This window comes from Salvelinus fontinalis, unplaced genomic scaffold, assembly GCF_029448725.1.
Source record: "Salvelinus fontinalis isolate EN_2023a unplaced genomic scaffold, ASM2944872v1 scaffold_0043, whole genome shotgun sequence".
Classification (NCBI taxonomy): Eukaryota; Metazoa; Chordata; class Actinopteri; order Salmoniformes; family Salmonidae; genus Salvelinus; species Salvelinus fontinalis.
Genome location: NW_026600252.1, coordinates 383,607 through 407,230, shown reverse-complemented (window position 1 = coordinate 407,230; position 23,624 = coordinate 383,607). Strand labels below are relative to the sequence as shown.

General features: G+C 42.7%; 1 protein-coding gene across 1 annotated transcript in view; it reads right to left on the bottom strand.

Annotated features, from left to right (window-relative positions):
- Positions 1 to 23,131, bottom strand: part of LOC129842485 (helicase with zinc finger domain 2-like) — a 43,050-nt gene extending 19,919 nt beyond the window's left edge. The window contains exons 1-6 of the mRNA XM_055911052.1: positions 22,817 to 23,131; positions 16,336 to 17,391; positions 15,918 to 16,101; positions 15,397 to 15,504; positions 5,388 to 5,902; positions 1,511 to 2,146 (exon numbers count right to left, since the gene is read on the bottom strand). Of these exons, the coding sequence (XP_055767027.1) occupies positions 1,511 to 2,146; positions 5,388 to 5,902; positions 15,397 to 15,504; positions 15,918 to 16,101; positions 16,336 to 17,339 (2,447 nt within the window). The 5' untranslated portion in view covers positions 17,340 to 17,391; positions 22,817 to 23,131. The remainder of the gene's footprint in view (positions 1 to 1,510; positions 2,147 to 5,387; positions 5,903 to 15,396; positions 15,505 to 15,917; positions 16,102 to 16,335; positions 17,392 to 22,816) is intronic.
- Positions 23,132 to 23,624: the final 493 nt, after the last annotated feature.

The window sequence follows — 23,624 nt, the reverse complement described above, 5'->3', positions numbered from 1 at the left end:
GTCCAAACTTTTGACTGGTACTGTATATAAGGTCCCACAGTTGACAGTGCATGTCAGAGTAAATACCAAGCCATGAGGTCAAAGGAATTGTCTGTAGAGCTCCGAGACAGGATTGTGTTAAGGCACGGATCTGGGGAAGGGCACCAAAAACTATCTGCAGCTTTGAAGGTCCCCAAGAACTCAGTGCCCTCCATCATTCTTAAATGGAAGAAGATTGTAACCATCAATACTCTTCCTAGAGCTGGCTGCCTGGCCAAACTGAGCAATTAGGGGAGAAGGGCCTTGGCCAGTGAGGTGGCCAAGAGTCTGATGGTCACTCTGACAGAGTTCCAGAGTTCCTCTGTGGAGATGGGAGAACGTTCCAGAAGGACAACCATCTGTGCAGCACTCCCCCAGTCAGGCCTTTCTGGTAGAGTGGCCAGACGGAAGCCACTCCTCAGTAAAAGGCACATGACAGCCCATTTGGAGTTTGCCAAAAGGCACCTAAAGGACTCTCAGACCATGAGAAGCAAGATTCTCTGGTCTGATGAAACCAAAATTGAACTCTTTGGCCTGAATGCCAACTATTTAGCCTGAATGTCACGTCTGGAGGAAACCAGGCACCATCCAGGCACCATGGTCGTGGCAGCATCATGCTGTGGGTATGTTTTTCAGTGGCAGGGACTGAGACTAGTCAGGATCGAGGAAAAGATGAATGGAGCAAAGTACATAGAGATCCTTGATGAAAACCTGCACCAGAGCGCTCAGGACCTCAAACTGGGAGGAAGGTTCACCTTCCAACAGGACAATGACCCTAAGCACACTGCCGAGACAACGCAGGAGTGGCTTCGGGACCAATCTACGAATGTCCTTGAGTGGCCCAGCCAGAGCCCGGACTTGAACCCGATCGAACATCTCTGGAGAGACCTAACAAAAGCTGTGAAGCAACACTCCCCATCCAACCTGACCGAGCTTCAGAGGATCTGCAGAGAAGAATGGGAGAAACTCCACAAATACAGGTGTGCCAAGCTTGTAGCGTCATACCCAAGAATACTTGAGGCTGAAATCGCTGCCAAAGATGCTTCAACAAAGTACTGAGTAAGGGTCTGAATACTTCTGTGTAGCTCAGTTGGTAGAGCATGGCATGGCGCTTGCAGCGCCAGGGTTGTGGGTTCGTTTCCCACGGGGTGCCAGTACAAAAAAGTATGAATGTATGTACTTGTAAGTCGCTCTGGATAAGAGCGTCTGCTAAATGACTTAAATGTAAATGTAAATACTTATGTCATTGTGATATTTAATTCTTGATTTTTTTTTATAAATATGAAAAAAATATAATTTTTGCTTTGTCATTATGGGGAATTGTACGTAGATTGATGGGAAAAACGATTTAATCCACTTTAGAATAAGGCTGTAACGTAACAAAATGTGGAAAACGTAAAGGGGTCTGCATACTTTCCAAATGCACTGTAGTAAAGTACTAGAAAGTTAAACTCAATGTAAGTGAATCTATATAGAACACTGGAGTCATTACCTGTTGGTGAGGGTGCAGATCAGTACTCTGGTGTGTGGCTGCCGTACCAGCTCTTTGGCTGCTGTAGCAAGTGTGAAGGTTTTCCCAGTTCCAAACGGTCCATAAATGAGGAGTGGTGCCACACCTCTTCCATCTGAGTCGCCTACGATGAAATCAATGGCTGCATGTTGCTTGGCATTGAGTTTGGGATATTCCATTTCATTAACAGGGACAATGCAGTTCCTGAAGTCTGGCAACACTCTCTCTGTGTCTGGAAGGAAATCTATGGCTTTGTGCATCTCACAGAACTTCAGACGATTCAGGTGGAACTGGACCTCCATTTCGTATGTTTCATTTCTTTGGAGCTTCAGATCAGAGCAGCATCTTTTAGACAGCTGCAAGTGCATTTTTTTCTCACTTGTGGCGTCTCGGAGGATGATGGCTTCGTAGACCTTATGACTTTGATTATCTGAAGATACTGGTGCTATGAGAGCTGACCGGACGCTTCGCCTAAGCACCCAACCCTCTGGGCTGTCTGGGGTTAGAGTATAAGGGACTGAGACGGCACAGAATAGTTCCCCTAGAGGAGCCATCTTCATTCCGAACTGAGGGTCGTCTAGGGTCACAGACAAGGTGATGGTCCCTCGAACATTGAGTCTAAAACCCGAAAGGCAATGAAGAGACTTAAGCCATGTTCACATCTAACATTAGGAGAGACGAGATAAAACTAGACAGATCAAAAAGACAAGACGCGTGGTTGAGACCGTTTCCACAGTAACATTGACACTTTACAATGACATGATAAAACTTTGAAACAAATGTGCTACTTTTTGTAGCAAGCGAGTATCATGTAACACAAGCAGCCACTTGCTCACCAGATACAAGGCATACTCTGAGTTGAGAGCAGGGTTTCCGTTAGCTGGTAATAACCAGAATTAGATTTTTTTAAATGTAAAAGCCGATAAATAAAATGAGGAGAGGGAGAATAAAAAATGACATTGCGAAGTCATGCTTTTTAGCATATTCAGTGATGGAAATACCAGTCGATGGAAATACATTTGACTGGTCATGCTTATCGGTCTATAGGTTAATTAGCATAATTTAATGGAAAAATGTATTTGCCATGTGTGTACAGTAGCGTGTGTTCAAAAGTACAAATGTGTGTTCATTTTGGATCTTACTTATCACACGCGCACTGCATACAGATGCAGAGCCTTTGAGTGGAAAATCTGTCAGATAGTGCAAGAGCTGCTGCTGCAGCTTCGTATGGTGCTTGACACTGGGAACTCGGAATAATACGAGGTCAAATCATAACGTCAGTGATCTTCAGGTCGGAGCACTAGAAAGAGGCCAGAATTCCCGAGTTGGAAGACCGTTCAAATAGATTTTTCCCAGTCGGAGAAAGTTTTTTTCCCAGTTGCCTTGAATGCACTGAAGTCGGAAGTCGAGATTTACGAATTCCCAGTTGTTTTGAACGCGGCATCAAACGGCAATGGAAGGCATGCTTCATCAGCACGTCACATACTACTTTGCAATGAGCTGGAAGAGTATGCATTTTGAAAACATATATCCTACTTTATTGTTTGGAACCTGAACGTTGTAATATATTGAACAAAAATATAAACGCAACATGTAAAGAGCTGATCCCATGTTTAATGAGCTGAAATGAAAGATCCTAGAAATGTTCCATGTGCACTTATTTCTCTCAAATGTTGTGCACAAATTTGTTTAATGCTCCTGTTAGTGAGCATGTCTCTTTTGCCAAGATAATCCATCCACCTGACGGGTGTGGCATCAAGAAGCTGATTAAACAGCATGATCATTACACAGGTGCACCTTGTGCTGTGGACAATACTCTAAAATGTGCCGTTTTGTTACACAATACAATGCAACAGATTTCTCAAGTTTTAAGGGATATGCAAATGGTATGCTGACTGCAGGAATGTCCACCAGAGCGGCTGCCAGAGAATTGAATGTTACAACTGTCAAAAACCATCTCCGGAAGCTCATCTGCGTGCTGGTTGTCCTCACCAGGGTCTTGACCTGACTGCAGTTCAGTGTCGTAACCAACTTCAGTGGGCAAATGCTCATCTTTGATGGCCACTGGCATGTTGCAGAAGTGTGCTCTTCATGGATGAATCCCGGTTTCAACTGTACCGGGCAGATCGGTTTGCTGATGTCAACATTGTAAACAGAGTGCCGAATGGTGGCGGTGGGGTATTGGTATGGTATTGTCAGGCATAAACTACGGACAATGAACACAATTGCATTTTATCGATGGTAATTTGAGATCCTGAGGCCCATTTTCATCCCATTCATCTGCCGCTATCACATCATGTTTCAGCATGATAATGCAGGAACCCATGTTGCAAGGATCTGTACACAGTTCCTGGTAGCTGAAAATGGCCCAGTTATTTTATGGCCTGCATACTCCGATGCTGTTGGAAGTGGTGTTGGAGGGCCAGTAGGAGGCACCCTTTCCTCTGTTCCCCCCAAAATAATATCCCAATACCCCAGGGAAATGACTGGGGACGTTGCTCTGTGTAGGGTGCTGTCTTTCGGCTGGGACGTTAAATGGGTTCCCTGACTATCTGTGGTCACTGAAGATCCCATGGCACTTATCCTAGGGGTGTGAACACCCTGGTGTCCTGGCTAAATTCTCAATCATGCCCTCATACGGTCACCTAATCATCCCCAGCTTACACTTGGCTCATTCATCCCCTTGTAGCTATTCCCCAGGTCGTTTCTGTAAATTACAATGTGTTCTCAGTTAACTTACCTGGTTAAATAAATGGTGGTCGGTCACACCAGACTGGTTTTCTGATCCACACCCCTACTTTTTTTCAAGGTATCTGTGAGCAACAGATGCACATCTGTATTCCCAGTCATGTGAAATCCATAGATTGGGGCTTAATTAATTTATTTCAATCGACTTATTTCCCTATATGAACTGTAACTCAGTAAAATCTTTGAAATTGTTGCATTTTGTTTATATTTTTGTTCAATGTACATAATATGAGGCATGTCTCACCTTACTTCAAGGTAGCCTATTAGATTTAGTCTGTCAACATTTCTAACAGATTGTGTGCAGAGCCCTTCTGACAACTATTTTCCCCATAATTGCATTATGGTGCGAACATTCGCACTTAGCCTACTGCCTTGAGTGCATTGCTGCGCTTATAATGTGAAGAAATAATCGTTTATCAACCTTTTAAGCTAAATGTTCAGATCTGTTGCATCACTCATTGGTTTTAAAGTTGTTGTTTTTTGTAGCCTAGGCCTACTGGTTGTATGAATTTGTGGGACAGTCCAAGTCTGTTTGGAATAGGCCATTTCTTTCTTGACAAGCTGACCAATAGAATAGGTAGCCTAAACGTTTCTACTATAGTAGATTGACACAGGCTAGTGATTGTGCTGTGCGTTACTCATCTTGTTGGCTGAGAAAAAGTAAATGTGCACATCAGAATTCGGTAAGAAGAGCCGCACATCGTTCTATCCGCGACTTGCATGTTCTGTTAATATAAATTAACATATTCGAAATGTGATTTCTGTCATTCTGAGCACCGTGGGTGGACACCCTAATCAGGTTACGCACCCAAAGCATGGGTCTGGTAAATTTCTCAAATGTCTGGTCAATTAAAATGTTGGCGGGCAAATGTCCAGCACCACATGTTCCTAACGGAAACCCTGGTTGAGAGAAATCTGAGCACCTTAGGCTTACTAACTGGAGCTTCAGATCAAGCAAACTTTGTTTGAAAACTGCATAAAACCATCTAGCCTTGTCTCTGCTGTTAGATGTGAACCGGACTTTAGAGGTTGTTTTTTATGTGTATTTATAATAGTATTGGAGATGATTAGTAAGGAAACAAAGCCATGAAAAAGTGACTGATGTTATTACCTTGAAACTACCTGATCTTCTGCCTGCTCCTCTGTGTACAGGAAGCTGTGCATTTTCTTTTTGTAGTTCTGGGGATTCATGGCCGTGTTGCTGTCATCAAGTGGTTTATACTGCAAGCTAATCTGAGGGGCCTTGTACTCCTTCAGAAGCTCTTCCTGTTCTTCTGTCTTGTCCATGCATGGGACGATGACCCTGTTCCCCCGATGCCAGTGTTCCAGATTCTGGGATGGGCGCCCAAAATCCTCAGGTGGCTCCTCGAGGTTAGGGGATGGCTGCTGTCTGACTTTAACTTTGAGTTTCTGTAGGAGGACTGGCCTCATGTCGAAGTCAAACACCAACCACTGTTCATAAAGACCCGGGTTGTTGGATTTGAAGGACACAGTGATGTCATAGGTCATGTCTGAGTTACATAACTGTTCACCAGTGGAGTAAGTGCAGGGCTCAGGACTGTTTTCATCCAGGGAGAAAGAGGCTCCAGGTTCCTGTTTCAGTAATGCTACATGTGCAAGTAGTCTCTGTGAAGACACAGGCAAAATGCACAGGTGACCAATGACATTAAATAAACAATGAAAGTGGAGACATCACAAACAGCAAAATGTAAACTGAGCTGGAGCCACCCCACTGGGCACACACTGGTTGAATCAACATTGTTTCCATGTAATGTCAATGAAATCTCTAATTTTTCATTGACGTCTGTGCCCAGTGGGACCTCATTATTATTAGAGGCATGACGCAACATTACAGTAGATCGCTTAAAGTGGAACGACAGCGTTTTAACTACTTTGCAGATATGATAAAAGACAATCATATCAAGTCCCAGTTAATGCTACAAAACCAACTTCATAAGAGGTCTTAGAAATAGGTTCTATTTGACTCAAAATTCAATGACCTACATTAAGGTATTGTTGGCAGAATAGATGGATGCAGTTCAATGCATGATTAATATAATTCACCAATATTTTTCTTTTTGTATTCCAAAAATGTTTGCTGTCAGGTTGTAAATCACAGCTGGCCTGGTACATTGTTTGCTGCCTCCACCCATTCGGGATGCACTTTTTCAGTTTCAATGACTCAATATTTTGGACAAAAACAGACAAAAGGCTGGGAATGTCAATCCAATCAAACTTGCAAGGGCAATGATCACAAGTCAGGAAAAATGTGGCTAATAGGCTAGCGTATCTATTTATGTCGCTTTTTATTTAGCAAGCTAAAAACACGGTGTCTAACATTAGTTAGCTAGCTAGCTGCTGGGAGGATTGGAGGAGTGGGTGAGTGCGACTTTTTCCCCTCATCGTTTTTCAGGGGCTACAGCTAGAGATGTGTCATTTGGTTAGCTATAAATAAATGCTAATCGCTTTGCTAGCTAGCTAGCTATGCTGAACTTGAATGACTGTTATCCAGTTAGCCAGAGTGAATTTACGAACACAAAAGACATGCTATCTACTCTGATTTCAGAGCACTCTTGTCTGAGTGTCCCAGATCACAGAATAACGGATGAATTTACGAATGTGCAACACCCGCTGAATATGACCGGTGTCAGTCAACGTTGACAAAAAAAGTTTGAATATTTTTCCCAGCAGCACAGTTAGTCACTAATGTTCTCGATAACATGTAACAGCCTAACCAGCTCTGCTAGGGCTAGTAAAAAGAGTGAGGTGTTTTCTAATGTGTGTCTGGAAGTAGCTAGAAAGCCAGCCAACTTTAGCCAGTTCGCTTGGGTGCTTGACTGCCGTTGTGAGGAACATTCGGATCAACCCTACTCCTTAGCCAGAGCATCTAGTGTCAATAGTGCAGTGTATGCTTTGAGAGTGAAACACTCTGAATTTACGAACCGACAATCTGACAATGCTCTGAATTTACGAATGACCCAGAGCACACTCTGGCACACTGAGGGTAATTTACAAACACACCCTTAGTTGTCAATCAAATCTATTTGGCATCGATCAAATGGGCGGGCAGGCAAGTTCCCATTCAGTGATCAAAACGTGGGTTGGGTCAAGCATGCATTGGCAGGCAAGCTGGAGAAGGATGATCAGGCTACTATTCCCCATAATTTATCAGTGTAATTCTGATGGCCAACTAGCTGAAAAAGTTTGAGAGATTTTAACTCATCTTGCTCTGCCTAGCATTAGTTGTTGATCTTGTTGTTGTTGTTGATGTGCATAAATGAGGGAGAGAGAGCCTACCTTTCATGGTTGTTTGATAAAAGATCCCAAATGTAAGAGGACTCCTGTGCTGTTTACATATTTGCAGAAATCCATTCAGGTGCCTTTTGTGGTGTTTGGCAAATTTGTTCTAATGATCTAAAGTTTCGCTGTTGCTACTACCTGTAAACACCTGGGCAGGTAGCCTAGTGGTTAGAGCGTTGGACTAGTAAACGAAAGGTTGCAAGATTGAATCACCGAGCTGACAAGGTAAAAATCGGTCGTTCTGCCCCTGAACAAGGCAGTTAACCCACTGTTCCTAAGCTGTCATTGAAGATAATAATTTGTTTGTAACTGACTTGCCTAGTTAAATAAGGGTAAAATAAAAATAAACAATAAAAACACACAGTCCACTTCAAAGTCAATGATGGAAGGCCCATATGGCGTATTTGCATAAAGCTCTACTGTAGCTCTGATTGGCTATGGCGCACCATTCTGCGTAGACTCAGGTCCTGAATGAGACAGATGTTTTAATTAGGTTTTATTCACTGCAGTGTCTCTTAATTGACAAACGCATGTCTGCTTTCCCACTCTCTATTGTTATAGAATTTTCACAAATGCCTCATTCTACGTCATTCCCAAACAATCTGTGAAAATGACCATATCTAAGTGCTCGCTTGTCAGAAAATGTAAAAAAAAAGGTGTAATATTCGTCCTGGGGGTGTATATTAACAGATTTTAATAAAATGTTGTGTTACTAAAAGGCTGTCAATTCCATTTTAAGAGTGGAGGAGCACTACCTAACATAAATGTAAATAAATATAAATAACCCTTGCTTGGGGAGATACAATACATTTTTTGTTTCGTGCAAGAAATGTGCTTTATAAATAAAAATAGCATTATCACTTCAGCCATTTGATAAAACAGATAGAAGAATGAGTCCACTTCAAATCAGAGGTGGGACCTTCAAAGTTTAGTGGAGGGAATATAGGCCTACTCGGAGACCAAGCAGATAGCAACAAAGGACTAAAAAAGTGGAAACAGTTGTGGGTAACAACTGGCCTTGAAGCTTAGACTTGCAACAGTACACAGATTGAGAAGAACCACACATTGTGAAGAAACTGTAAGAGCAGAGTGTATTCACAAACATGAGCAAGCAGTGTGTTAACAGTGTATTTGAGGCATTCCTCATGAAACCAGGACAAAGAAATACCATGATTTTGGGGATTTCACAACATTTTATCACTAGAATGGTCCTGTTGAGGAAAGAGTGTTGCAGTTTAATAGGTACACCCATCTAGTACCGAGTCAAACCCCCTTTTGCCTCCATAACAGCTTGACTTCTTCGGGGCATGGAAACATTGCTCAATTGGTATCAAGGGGCCAGGAAACATTCCCCCGCCATTAGACCAGCATTACCAGCCTGTACCATTGACACCAAGCAGGATGGGGCCATGGACTCATGCTGCCTACACCAAATCCTGACTCTGCCATCAGATGGTCACAGAGGTAAATGTTAGGACTCTCATGAAGCAGAATTGATAGCAGTGACAAACATATTTCTACAATAGAATTTGATCTTGAGCTGTATCTGTGTCCTCACTGCCCTTTCCCACCCGGACAAAAGGAACACCTATGTGAGAATGCTGTTCAGTGACTACAGTTCAGTGTTCAACACCATAGTACCCACAAAGCTCATCACATAGACCCTGTGACTATACACCTCCCTCTGCAACTGGATCCTGGTCTTCCTGACGGGCCGCCCCCAGGTGACCAAGATCCCAGAAATCTTTCATACACACAAAAAACATACCTGTTAGTGAGCATTTATCCTTTGCCAAGATAATCTATCCACCTAACAGGTGTGGCATATCAAGAAGCTGATTAAACTGCATGATCATTACACAGGTGCACCTTGTGCTGGGGGACAATAAAAGGCCACTCTAAAATGTGCAGTTGTGGCACACAACACAATGCCACAGATGTCTCAAGTTTTGAAGGAGCGTGCAGAACATCCTGAATTCTTTGGGGCATGGAAACATTGCTCAATTGGTATCAAGGGACCTAACATGTGCCAAGGCAAACATTCCCCACACCACTACGCCACCCGCCTGTACCATTGGCACCAGTTAGGATGGGGCCCTGGACTCTTGCTGCTTGCGACAAATCATGACTCTGTTTGACGCAACAGGAACCGGGATTCGTTGGACCGGGCAATGTTTTTCAGCTTCTTCTTGTTTTTATCTGATAAGAGTGGAACCCGATGTGGTCTTTATGCTGCATTAACCCACCCGTGACAAGGACCGATGAGTTGAATGAAAGATTCTTACATATTGTACCTTTAAACATATAATACTCTACGTGTCAAAGTTCCAGAGCGGGATCTCTGAAAGTGATGGTTTATATTATACAGAGAAATTGGTATAGTAGGCAGTGTAACCAATCACTACTCTGGCTGACACCTAACTGAAAAGGCTATTTTGAAGGGTATGTGCTTTTTTTACTGATTGTTTCTCCTCTGTGTCTTTCTCACTCAACCAACCACATGGAGTGGTGTAATAGTGCCTGGAGAAGTGGGAATACTCAAATTTTGCCCAAAATTTACCAAACGGCCCGTCCCACCGAAGGAAAGGCGCCCTGTGTGAAAATAAATATGTGAGAAACCGGGACATACACTCTTAATGACCTAAAATGATAAATCCCATATTGGTCTTTCACAGTCAGGTCAAGCTTTACTGTGAAAGTACGCTAATAATAGGCCTACTGTTGAAACAGATAAATGAGTCTGTCAACTCAGATATGCACAGGTTTCAGATTTTTCCAATTTTCCAATATCCTCCTAAAGTCAAACTTTTGTGATAGAAAAACAACAAAATTGGATGTTCGAAGTCCATAAGAATGCTTAAACCGCATCAGGAGACCACTTTTGAGGTCTAGGAAAAATCTAAGAAATGTGGATTTTTTTAGGGTAGTTACCCTTTAATTGATGTGCACAGGCACCTAGTACAGTTGTTTAGCTAGCGGTGTTTGTTGCACATGAGACGGAATTTGCTAAACAAATGGCCAGTGGAGTGACGCAAATAATCATGATATTATTCTTCCAGGTAGGCATAGGTATAATATCATGAATATTTGCATCACTCCACTGGCCATTTGTTTAGCAAATTCCATCTACCAGAAGGTTAGGCCTATTTGTATTTAAACTCAGCAAAAAAATAAACGTCCTCTCACTGTCAACTGCGTTTATTTTCAGCAAACTAAACGTGTAATTATTTGTATGACCATAACAAGATTCAACAACTGAGGCATAAACTGAACAAGTTCAGCAGACATGTGAAAAACATAATTGAATAATGTGTCCCTGAACAAAGGGGGGGGGAAGGTCAAAATCAAAAGTAACAATCAGTATCTGGTGTGGCCACCAGCTGCATTAAGTACTGCAGTGCATCTCCTCCTCATGGACTCCACCAGATTTACCAGTTCTTGCTGTGAGATGTTACCCCACTCTTTCACCATGGCACCTGCAAGTTCCTAGACATTCCTGGGGGGAATAGTCATAGCCCTCACCCTCCGATCCAACAGGTCCCAGACGTGCTCAATGGGATTGAGATCTTGGCTCTTTGCTGGCCATGGCAGAACACTGACATTCCTGTCTTGCAGGAATTCACGCACAGAACGAGCAGTATGGCTGGTGGCATTGTCATGCTGGACGGTCATGTCAGGATGAGGGTACCACATGGGTACCACATGAAGGAAGAGGATGCCTTCCATGTAACGCACACCGTTGAGATTGCCTGCAATGACAACAAGCTCAGTCCGATGATGCTGTGACACACTGCCCCAGACCATGACGGTCCCTCCACCTCCAAATCGATCCCGCTCCAGAGTACAGGCCTCGGTGTAACGCTCAATCCTTTGACGATAAATGCGAATCCGAATGAGACAAAACCGCTTTCCACCAGGGTTTGTCTAACTCCATCAAGGATGAACTGGCCTCTCTGGAACTGGGTGAGGACCTCGAGTCCCTGATAACGCTGGCAATTAGGATGGACAACCGCCTTCGAGAACGTTTTTTGTTGTTGACACAATCCCAGTATCCCGGTTTCCTGAGCACCCCAAGCCCCCCGAACCCAGCATTGAGGAGCCCATAAATCTGGGACTGCGGAGGTCTCGGCCATCTCCGTGCTACATGCCCAGAACTGACGGAAATGCCAGGGCTCGCCAGGACAAGGGGAGACCCAGACGAGCTGTGCAGTTACCTCCCGGCTACCCAGTCACTGTCTGTCACTACCCGTAACCCTCCACTGGGACAACTGTCAGCACCAGATTCAAGCCTTCGTGGACTCCGTGGCCGCATATAATTAAATTGATCAGGACTTCGCCAGAGAATTACAAATCCCCTGCATGAATTGTCCCATCCCTCTGCAGATTGGCTCCGGTTAGGTGGCTCTGGTCAGGTGGAATTGGCTCCGGTCAGGTGGAATATCAGACCAAGCCCATTCTACTGCAGGTTGAGGTGAACTACTCAGAGACTTGATCGCTGCTCCCGAGAACCCCCTTATCCTAGTGTACCCCTGACTAGTGCTACATAACCCACTATTCTCCTGGTCCACAGGACACCTACTAGACTGGTGTAAGGACTGCCAGACTTAATGTCTAAGACCCCTACCAAGAGCCTTGCCGTGTCCTCCTGCATCCACTGAATACCAAGACTTTTCCGCTCTCCCTTCCGAATACTTTGACCTCGGAGAGGCAAGCCGCCACCCCATCGTCCATATGCCTGTGCCATAGAACTCCTACCCAGCTCCACACCTCCCCGGGGCCGTCTGTACTCCCTCTCGGCCCCTGAAGCAGCAGGCATGGACTATTACATCCGGGAGTTGCTGGAGGCAGGTTTCATTCTCCCCTCTACATCCCCAGATCACAAATATATGTTGAATCGGTTTATCTTTGTTAACCTCGACGACATCCTGATCTTCTCCAAAACCATTCCGGAACACATTCTGCACGTCTGCCAAGCCTTGAGACACCCCCTGCAGAGCCAACTATATGTCAAGATAGAGAAGTGTGAGTTCCACGTATCAAAAGTTTCCTTCCTGGGTCACATTATCTCTACCGCAGGCATCCAAATGGACCCCATAAAGGTGGAGGCGGTTGCCGACTGGCCCCACCTCACTCAAGCAGATCCAGCGGTTCCTCAGGTTTGCCTATTTTTACAGGTTTATACGCAACTTTGGTGCAGTGGTAGCGCCTTTCACGTTCCTAACCCGCAAGTCCCAGACCCGTTTTTGCTGGACTCCCGAGGGAGATAGGGCATTCACGGAGTTCAAGGGACGTTTCACCTCTGGACCCATCCTTGTTCATCCTGATCCTACTTGTCCCTTTGTGGTAGAGATGAACGCCTTGGACACCAGAGCAGGGGCGGTCCTTTCACAGCAGAATAAGGAGGACAAGATATGGCACCCATGCGCCTTTCTCTCCAAGTAGTTCTTGCCAGATGAATGCAACTACAGTGTAGGCAACCAGGAGCTCTTGGCAGTTAAGTGGGCCCTTGATGGGTGGAGACACTGGTTGGAGGGGGTACCTCATCCTTTCGTGATCTGGATGGACCATAAGAACTTGGTCTCCATTCAAGAAGCCAAAAGTTTGAAAGCTCACCAGGCTAGGTGGGCTCTGTTTTTAAACAGGTTCGATTTCACACTAACCTATAGCCCAGGATCCAAGAATCAGAAATCAAACGCCCTATCCCGCCAACACAATGTCTTTAACAAGGAGAGGGACTCAGAGCCCATCATCCCCAGCTCCAGCATTATGGCTCCTGTGATATGGAGTATTGAGACCATGGTCCGACAAGCCCAGACCCGAGAACCTGACCCCGGCAGGGGACCAACTAACAGACTTTACGTTCCGCGATCAGCCCGTTAATTAATTATTAACTGGGCATCCAGGGGTTAACTGGGCATCCAGGGGTTAATCGGACACTTTATCACAGGGTTACCAACATCCCAAGGGCTTACCACTATCCTGCTGGTCGTCGATCGGTTCGCCAAGGCAGCCCATTTCATTGCCTTACCCAAGTTGCCCTCTGCGATGGAGACCTCATGATTACCCATGTCTTTTGACCACACAAACTTCCCCAGGACATTGTCTCGAATCGTGGGCCTCAGTTCATTGCAAGATATTGGAAAGCCTTCTGCTCCCGGTGAGTCTCTCCTCAGGATTCCACCCACAGTTGAATGGGCAAACGAAGCGGGCCAACCAGGAGCTGGAGAAGATCCAGCGATATACAAATTATCTTAATTATTTACTTACTAAATAACTAAACAAATTACAGAAATACATCAACAATTTAATTATTGGTTACTAACACAATGCATTGATAAGTCCCTAGTGGGCTAAACCGGTATGACGGCTTGGTAAACAATGGAAAGGGGTGAGGACGGATAAAAAGCGGGAAAGACCAAATGGATTCATTACACACAGTTGCTAATTATATTAATTGAAATGCTAATCCTTTGCACATGAACGGCCGCTCATTCAAAAATAATTGCAATGTATATGTTTACGCCCGTATGTCGTTGTTGTCTTCTCTGTTGGAATCGCCGGTCCGTCTCCTGGAGAATCAGTTCATCAGAGAGTCTCTGGTTAACTTCCCCAGAAGTCACAATGTCTTTCGTAGTTCTCAGTGGCTCTGTATAGTGGATAGTGGATACATCAGGCATACAGATGGTCATTGCATAGACTAGATGCCTCCGCAGTTGTCGGTATTCTCATACTAGATTTACGTAATTTCCAACTGCAGACTAGTAATTCTACGTCTAGGATTTGCTCTTATTCTGTATCTTTTCACAAATAATTTCATATGTAATCATATATTTTACACAATCATCAGTAAACCCCATAATTTGAAAGTGTACATGTCATGCCCTGACCATAGTAAGCTGTTTATTCTCTGTGTTGGTTGGGGCATGATAGTGACTTGGGTGGGTCATCTAGGTGAATTTGTATGTCTATGGTGGCCTGATACGGTTCCCAATCAGAGGCAGCTGTTTATCGTTGTCTCTGATTGGGGATCATATTTAGGTAGCCATTTCCTCATTTGTGTTTGTGGGATCTTGTCTACATTTAGTTGCCTGAGTGCACAACAGTAGCATCACGTTTCGTTTTTTGTGCTTGTTTGTTTTGTTTTGCTGAGTTTCGGTTTATTAAAAATATGTGGAACTCTACTCACGCTGCGCCTTGGTCTATTCATAACGACGAGCGTGACAGTACACAACCAGAGATACAGTAATGTGGGTCTCCTGTCTTTCATAAGGTCACCCCATTTTGTATTTAACTAGGCAAGTCCGTTAAGAAGAAATTCTTATTTACAATGACAGCCTAGGAACAGTGGGTTAACTGCCTTGTTCAGGGGCAGAATGACAGATGACCTTGTCAGCTTGGGGATTCAATCTAGCAACCTTTTGGTTACTGGCCCAACGCTCTAACCACTAGGCTACCTGCCGCCCCAAATGAAACAACTTTGACAGGATTGTTCTTTAAATACCCATGGACCATTCCCACGTTCTCAAAAATAGAAATATTGTTTAATTATTCAAACTTTTGATTGTCCAATTGTCTCTCTGTGTTCCACAATTTACATTCCAATCTCGAACACTACAGAGCATAGAGGCAGCGTATTTTATGACTGTCATAACAGCAGACTTCCTTGCTCTCCCCCTCTGAGAGAGAGCACGCTGTAGAGCGGACCCACTGTAACCTGATCCTTCAGATCGTCACAGGAGTGTTATGACACTGCTTACAGGGAAAGTAAACCAATGTGTTATTTAGCAACATAGCGTACACTACTTATAGCTAGCTGTTACCTCTGTTTTGATCTGGAAGTTCCACTTTAATTTGGCATCAGTCTCCACACACTCCACACACAAATCCTCATCAAAAGTGACACTGACGTCATCAACTTGTTCTGAAATCTGTAAAATGAAGTCATAGTTAGTTTGTTGCTTGAGGATAATTAAAATGTTATAGTTAACCAAGTTGGATAATACTGTATGTACAGTAGTAAGTAGAATATCTAAGCGATCATTGCACAGGAGGACAATGTCTTACGATGTATTACAATCATATAAAATGTTGACTTTAAGTAAAGTATTGGCTATTTGATTAGTTCTCTGTTTAATAGTAACTATTCAGAGTGCAGAAACCTGCACTGCTAAAATAATTGTGTGCAGTAGTTCCTGCAAAATGTTGTTTTTTAATGACACTACTGCTTTGTTCTTTTTCACAGAATAAGCATTCATTAATAGCCTAACTTGGTTTACTCAAATGCAGGTTTGATTGAATCTATTGATTGAATGTGCTCCTCATCTGAACTATGATGACTTACAATTTGCACTTCATTGCTGCTCTGTCTGTACTCCTCTAAGAGATGTTCCCTGTAGGACATGAGGCCTTGAGCCTTTATGTTGCGCCTCATCACCTTGTCCTCTTCGGCTCGCATTAGCCACTCTTCAAGCTCCTCCACAGAGTGAGCTTTCACGCAGTTGGTGCCATATTCACATGTGTCAGGCCTAAGACGAAATGGCAGTGCAAACTATAATGAGACGCTAGAGGCACAATCTGTAAGATGTCTTGCTGCTTTTTGGTAATTAAACAAATAAAATGTATACCCCATGTTTTTTTTAAAGAATATGTCTTATTGATTACTTATAGACAGTAAGGGCTGTTTACATATTTACACACGTTTAGGCTTTGCATTGTTCGCAGAAATAGGTGTCTCTCATTGTTTACAAAAACATGTTTACCTGTCGCAAAACCAAAACTCTGCTTTGCGGCTGTTAGGTGGGGGACGATGTTTCCACTCCGTGGTTGTGTCCCCAGAAATCATCTGGGAGTGCCCCGAGGAGGCACAATGTTTGAAAAAGCTCTCCTGAGAGGAGAGGGCTATGAAGCAAGCCTTACAGTAGATCGCCGCCTGCAGGTTAGGGGCGGGCACTACGTCTTGAGCTGACTGTTGCATCTGCCGTTGCCTTTCCTGGGAGAGCTGCAGGAGTTCCTGGCGACTCCACTCCCCACATGCCTCTGCTCGCCAGACAGCCAATTCCACCTCGCTGTGCAATAACTGGCACTGGCTGGGCCCGTGCCAACAGGGCATATCTTGCATGAAATAGTTGCAGTACTGGAAAGGGAAGACTGGAGGCAGAGGCCTGATCTGATTGTAGACTTCCCTCCCCTGACTTTCTGCCAGGTGATGAACCAAGACTGGGCTCCAGACATGTGCTGTATCCGCTGAGCAAGTGTTGTTCCACCGTTTACCTGTAATTTTTGTTGGAGTGCCAAAGAAGCAGTCTTGACAGAGCTCTTGAAATTCCCCTGAGAACTCAGTGAGAATTTTTTCGGCTGGGTTTTGCTGTTGGACAGCGATTCTCACTGACTGAGTTATCAGTCTAATTAACGTGCTGTGATCTATCTTCTGGTGCTTTAAAAAGTTCCACATGGCAGCCTCCTCAAGGCTCCTTGCGAAGGTGCAGCGGTTCCTGTGCTTTGAACACCCAAACCCCTCCACAAAGAAGCAACACACCTTATACTGGCTGGGGTTTGTAAATTTAGGGCGGCAGGAAACAGGCCTCCATTTGCTAGTACCTTTGCCTTTAGCTAATAGAAGTTCTCTGCTGCATTGGTGGTCGACTGCTTTAAGGCTGTATGTGATTTCGTTCTCTTTGACAGAGCATGCAGAACACACAACTTTAAAGTTATATGCCTCTGAGAGCACAGCCAGTTTGGACCTATTTGTCCCTTCGGCTGGCATTGTTGAATCTTCATAGAATTATGCATAAAATGTGGCCTTCTTTGACTTGAGTCTAGAGGAGATGAAAATACCATTGTTAAAAATGTAAAATATGTAAATAAAAATGTAAATATGTGCTGCACATGTACATTTACCATTATAGCCAACACTGGACTAGAGCAAGATGGTTTTAGGATTTAAAACATAACACATTGATGTCATGAATTAAAGAAAAAATGGTAACAATTTACATTGACTATACAGTGCATTCGGAAAGTATTCAGACCCCTTGACTTTTTCCACATTTTGCGACATTACAGCCTTATTCTAAAATGGATTTTAAAAAATTAACTTATTAATCTACACCAATACCCCATTTTTGCAAATGTATTAAACATTTAAATTCTGACTCTTTACTCAGTACTCTGTTGAAGCCCCTTTGGCAGCGATTACAGCCTCAAGTCTTCTTGGGTATGACGTTACAAGCTTGGCACACCTGCAATTGGGTTGGATTTGGTTCAGGTTGGAAGGGGACCGTCGCGACACAGCTATTTTCAGGTCTTTCCAGAGATGTTAGGTCGGGTTCAAGTCCGGGCTCTGGCTGGGCCACTAAAGGACATTCAGAGACTTGTCCCGAAGCCACTCCTGCGTTGTCTTGGCTGTGTGCTTAGGGTCATTGTCCTGTTGGAAGGTGAACCTTCACCCCAGTCTGCGGTCCTGAGTGCTCTGGAGCAGGTTTTCATCAAGGATCTCTCTGTACTTTGCTCCGTTCATCTTTCTCTCGATCCTGACTAGTCTTCCAGTCTTCCAGGTTTCCTCCAGATGTGACGCTTGGCAGTCAGGCAAAATAGTTCAATCTTGATGTCATCAGACCAGAGAATCTTGTTTCTCATGGTCTGGGAGTCCTTTGGGTGCCTTTTGGCAAACTCCAAGCAGGCGTTCGTGCCTTTTACTGAGGAGTGGCTTCCGTCTGGCCACTCTCATAAAGGCCTGATAGGTGGGGTGCTGCAGAGATGGTTGTCCTTCTGGAAGGTTCTCCTATCTAAAACTTGTTTTCACTTTGTCATTATGGGGTATTGTGTGTAGATTGATGAGGGAAAAAAATAATTTTATACATTTTAGAATTAGGCTGTAATGTAACAAAATGTGGAAAAGGGAAGGGGTCTGAATATCTTCCAAACGCACTGCATATCCCATAACGCATTCCTTACACATTTTAATGAATTACACGTTATACAAATGTGGTGTGGGCTATATTGGCATATTCACTAGGGGCTCTACTCAATCTGTAAAATGGAAGGGTTCCAGATTCCACAATAGAAATGTAAAGGTAATGTCAGATTGAGCCGACATATGCAGTGTTTACCGTCAATGCAGTCTCCACTAAAGTGGGAACATTGCCTTGAAATTTCAATCATGGTGTAAAACTGAACTTCCGCGATACGGATTGAATAGAGCCCTAACACTGGCACGGCAGAAGCACACTTTTGAGAACAGCCATAATGGTGACCGAGGTTAAATTAGTTTTATATTGGATATTAGGTTTTCTCTCGTCAATAGCTATTGAACCAAGCCAAGCAAGCCATGACTATGAAGATGGTATATTCTGACTCAGGGGTGGTTGGAGAAAAATGCTATGCTTTTTTGTTGTTTAAATTTATTTTTTTGTTTTGGGGGGCTTTCAATTTTCAATAGCTCTTATACAAAGTGTATCATGTCTATGGAAATTATATATTCTGAATCAGGGGAGGGTAGAGAAAAATCCATGACTTATTTTGTTGTTAACATTTCAATTTAAAAAATGCTCTTCCAACTTTAAATCTTCAATAGCCTTTACACAAAGTGTGCCATGACAATCCCAAAAGCAGTTACAGTTAATTAGGGCTAGGCGTTCCACTAGCGGGACAACTTTGGGTGAAACTGGAAGGCGCACAATTCAAATAAATAATCATAAAAATTATGGATATTAAACATTTAGGTACATACATATGAGCCGATATATGCAGTGTTTACCGTGAATGCAGTCTCCACTAAAGTGGAGCGTCTTATATCGGTTGAAAGCTTAAATTCATGTTAATCTAACTGCACTGTCCGATTTACAATAGCTACTACAGCGAAAGCATGCCATGCGATTGTTTGAGGACGGAGCCCCACATCAAACATTTTTCCACCGGCACAGATTTCATAATTTCACAAATAGCGATTAAATATTCACTTTCTTTTTGAAAATCTACCTCTGACATGTCATCCAAAGGATCCCAGCTATAACATGCAGTGTTGTTTTGTTAGATAACATCCTTCTTTATGTCCCAAACACTGGAAAGAGGAACTCTGCCTAGAAGGCCAGCATCTCGGAGTCGCCTCTTCACTGTTGACGTTGAGACTGGTGTTTTAATGACGCTGCCAGTTGAGGAGTCCATATTATGGCAAGAACAGCTCAAATAAGCAAAGATAAATGACAGTCCATCATTACTTTAAAACAAAGGTCAGTCAATCTGGAAAATTTCAAGAACTTTGAAAGATTCTTCAAGTGCAGTTGCAAAAACCATCAAGCTCTATGATGAAACTGGCTCTCATGAGGACTGGAATGGAAGACTCAGAGTAACCTCTGCTGCAGAGGATACGTTCATTAGAATTACCAACCTCAGAAATTGCAGCCCAAATAAATGCTTCACAGAGTTCAAGTAACAGACACATCTCAACATCAACTGTTCAGAGGAGACTGTGTGAATCAGGCCTTCATGGTCGATTTGCTGCAAAGAAACCACTACTAAAGAACACCAATGAGAAGAAGAGACTTGCTTGGGCCAAGAACCACGAGCAATGGACATTAGACTGGTGGAAATCTGTCCTTTGGTCTGATGAGTCCAAATTTGAGATTTTTGGTTCCAACCGCCGTGTCTATGTGAGACGCAGAGTAGGTTAACAGATTAACACCCCATGTGTGGTTCCCACCGAGAAGCATGGAGGAGGAGGTATTATGTTGTGGGGGTTCTTTGCTGGTGACACTGTCAGTGATTTATTTAGAATTCAAGGCACACTTAACCAGCATGGCTACCACATTATTCTGCAACAATACGCCATCTCATCTGGTTTGCGCTTAGTAGGACTATCATTTATTTTTCAACAGGACAATGACCCAACACACCTCCAGGCTGTGTAAGGACTATTTGACCAAGAAGAAGAGTGATGGAGTGCTGCATCAGATGGCCTGGCCTCCACAATCACCCGACCTCTACCCATTTTGAGATGGTTTGGGATGAGTTGGACCACATAGTGAAGGAAAAGCAGCCAACAAGAGCTCAGCATATGTGGGAACTGCTTCAAGAATGTTAGAAGAGCATTCCAGGTAAAGCTGGTTGGGAAAATGCCAAGAGTGTGCAAACCTTTCATCGAGGCAAAGGGTGGCTACTTTGAAGAATCTAAAATCTAAAATAAATATTGATTTGTTTAATACTTTTTTGGTTATTACATGATTCCATATGTGTTATTTCATCATTTTCATGTCTTCACTATTATTCTACAATGCAGAAAATATTACAAATAAAGAAAACCCTTGTATGAGTAGGTGTGTCCAGACTTTTGACTGGTACTATATATATAGTATCATAGTTTTGTCAGAGGTTTACTCCCCCAGTGACTCCTATAGAATAAACTATATGGGAACTACAGCTTCCCGCATTGCAAGCTCAATGTGAGCTTCCTTTTATATTGCTTCAGATCTGCATCATCAAGCGGCCATTTGATCATCAGTCACACCTTGGCTGTCTCACATAATGCACCCTGTTCCCTATATCGTGCACTTCTTGCAATTAGAGCCCTATGGGCCCTGGTCCAACGCAATGCATTATATAAGGAATAAGGTGTCAATTGAGACCCAGCTCTTGGCACGACTGAGGCAAATCCCTGAGATCTCCAATCAGCAATGGAAATGATCCGATCCCATGAAGTAATCCAGTCCTTTAGGAACATGATACACAGCATGGTTGGTCATTTTAGATGGACATAAAAAATGCAACCCTCAGTTTCTACATATGACCTTTTATAAGCATTCAAAATTAAACAAATGCGATACCTAGATCCTCATCCATTTATAAATGGTCAAATTTGATGTGGCCAGACATTAGGTAAAACTATTGTACATGTAAAATTGTTTTATAAAAAAATAAACCACCTATATGTGCAATACATCTCAGTTCATACCAAAATACCCCCCACTCATCAACGCATCTTCAATAATATCTGGATATACATATTATATTACTTATTCATAGTCATGGCACGCTTTGTGTAAGAGTTTTTGAAGATTGAAAGATGGAACATTTTGGGGATAAAGTCCAACAAATAAATAAAGCCGTGAATTTTTTTTCCATCCTCCTCTGATTCAGAACATAGAATTTTCATATTCATGGCTTTGTGTAAGAACTATTGAAGATTGAAAGTCAAAATACATATATATAGAGCAAGAGAGAGCCACAGGAGAGGAGCGGTTCTTTGGTTTATGGTTAATCCATATGGTACTCTTTGATCGTGTGACGAAATACTATTGAACAAAAAAAAGTTGATGCTGGATAGTAAACAATGCCTTTGTGCAAACAACCTTCCAGAAGTAATCAAGGCATTCTCATGTAGTGGAACATTTCAAAAACCTTGTTTTAGGGCTTATACATGGCAATAATAAAAAAAAAACACCGACCTGTTACGGCTACAGCCTTCATCAGGATCATCTACTTATTAGATGGTGTGGATTACTCTCCATCCACCCCCAATTCAGTATACACCATCTTCATAGTTATGGCATGCTTGGTCATAGTTATGGCATGTTTGGTTCAAAAGTTATCGATTAGAGAAAACCGAATATCCACTGAACATCCAATATAAACATAATTTTACCTCCCGAATATCCAGTACAAAACTCATTTTACCTCGGTATATTGGTGACACTATGCCTTCATTGTAATGATGCATCTATTAAGATACCTAAAGACCTCTTGCATAGCATTATATGAATGCACAATGCTATGGATATATTTCATTAACCTTTAATAATGCGTTTTGGAACTATTAGAACACATTCATGAAATTCTTATAGATATGTAATGAATGTGTTTTGGATATATAATCAAAGTAAATTGTTACCAAAAAAAGACAGTGTTAAATAGTTAAATTACTTTCCCATCACATTTCACTCTAAGTCCCAACAACAGACCAATAATGTGCTTTTGTTAACAGAAATGCCTGAAGTTACTGTTATGTAATTGAAGATTAAAACGTTTTCTTTGCCTGTTTAATCTACTTTCTTGGCTGACTTTTCACCAGGAAACAATTAGTCAATTTGTTGTCATTACAACAAAATGCACCATCAAGTAATTACTGGTTTGAGCTAGGAGGAAGTAACAGGTGCCTCTGACACTTCCCTTTCACAGTTATATTATATCAACACGTTCATGTGTAGGCTACACATTGTAAATGAACTCATTTTGAAAATCTGAACTTACCACAATAGTTTCAGGAGGAGTTTTTAACAGGCGGTACACCACAGACATTACCCATTCAATTAAAAGTCCAGTTTTTTCTTCAGTTGTATCTCATTGTGGATATTTGAGACAATAATCCCTCCCATCGCTGGAGGATCATTTCATTTGCTGTCGAGTTAAGTTTTGTTTGTGTCATTCTGGGCGTCGGCATCATGGAGTTACTCCAGTCTAAAAGCAGTGGTTCTCAACTGGTTTTACCTTGGGGACCCAAATTGAACCAGGTTGTCTCAGTCGCGACCCAATATTCGGATCCCAATTCTTTTTTGTTGTCTAAATGCAATCTGGAAAAGTGTTTTTAATGCTATATTGATAATACATGTAGCAATTATATGGCAAGAGAACAAGATTCCCACCTTTTTCATTGTCAATAATAACAATTGTTTAAAAAACTTCTAAAAAACAATGTATTATTAGCTAGCTACAGCAGGCCACTGTGTGTAGGCTAATGAGCTGCTAGCTAGCTAGCCAAATGTACATACTATAGCTAAGTGAAAAATCAGCTAGCTGGAACACTGAAATCAAAGAACGGTACAGACCACAATACACAGGTATCCTAACCATAATAAAAAAACACTAGGCATATCCGAAGGGCGTGCTTAGATGAACAGAAGCAGAAATTGGCTAATGCATTAGAAAAGAGTCAAACGTGAAACCAGGAATTAGAGGGAGTGCTTGAGGATAGACAAAAGCAAATAAAACAACTCATGGTTGCGCTTCAACAGTATTAAAGTACCTGTGGAGTAGTATATGCCACTCCTCCACTGTTCGC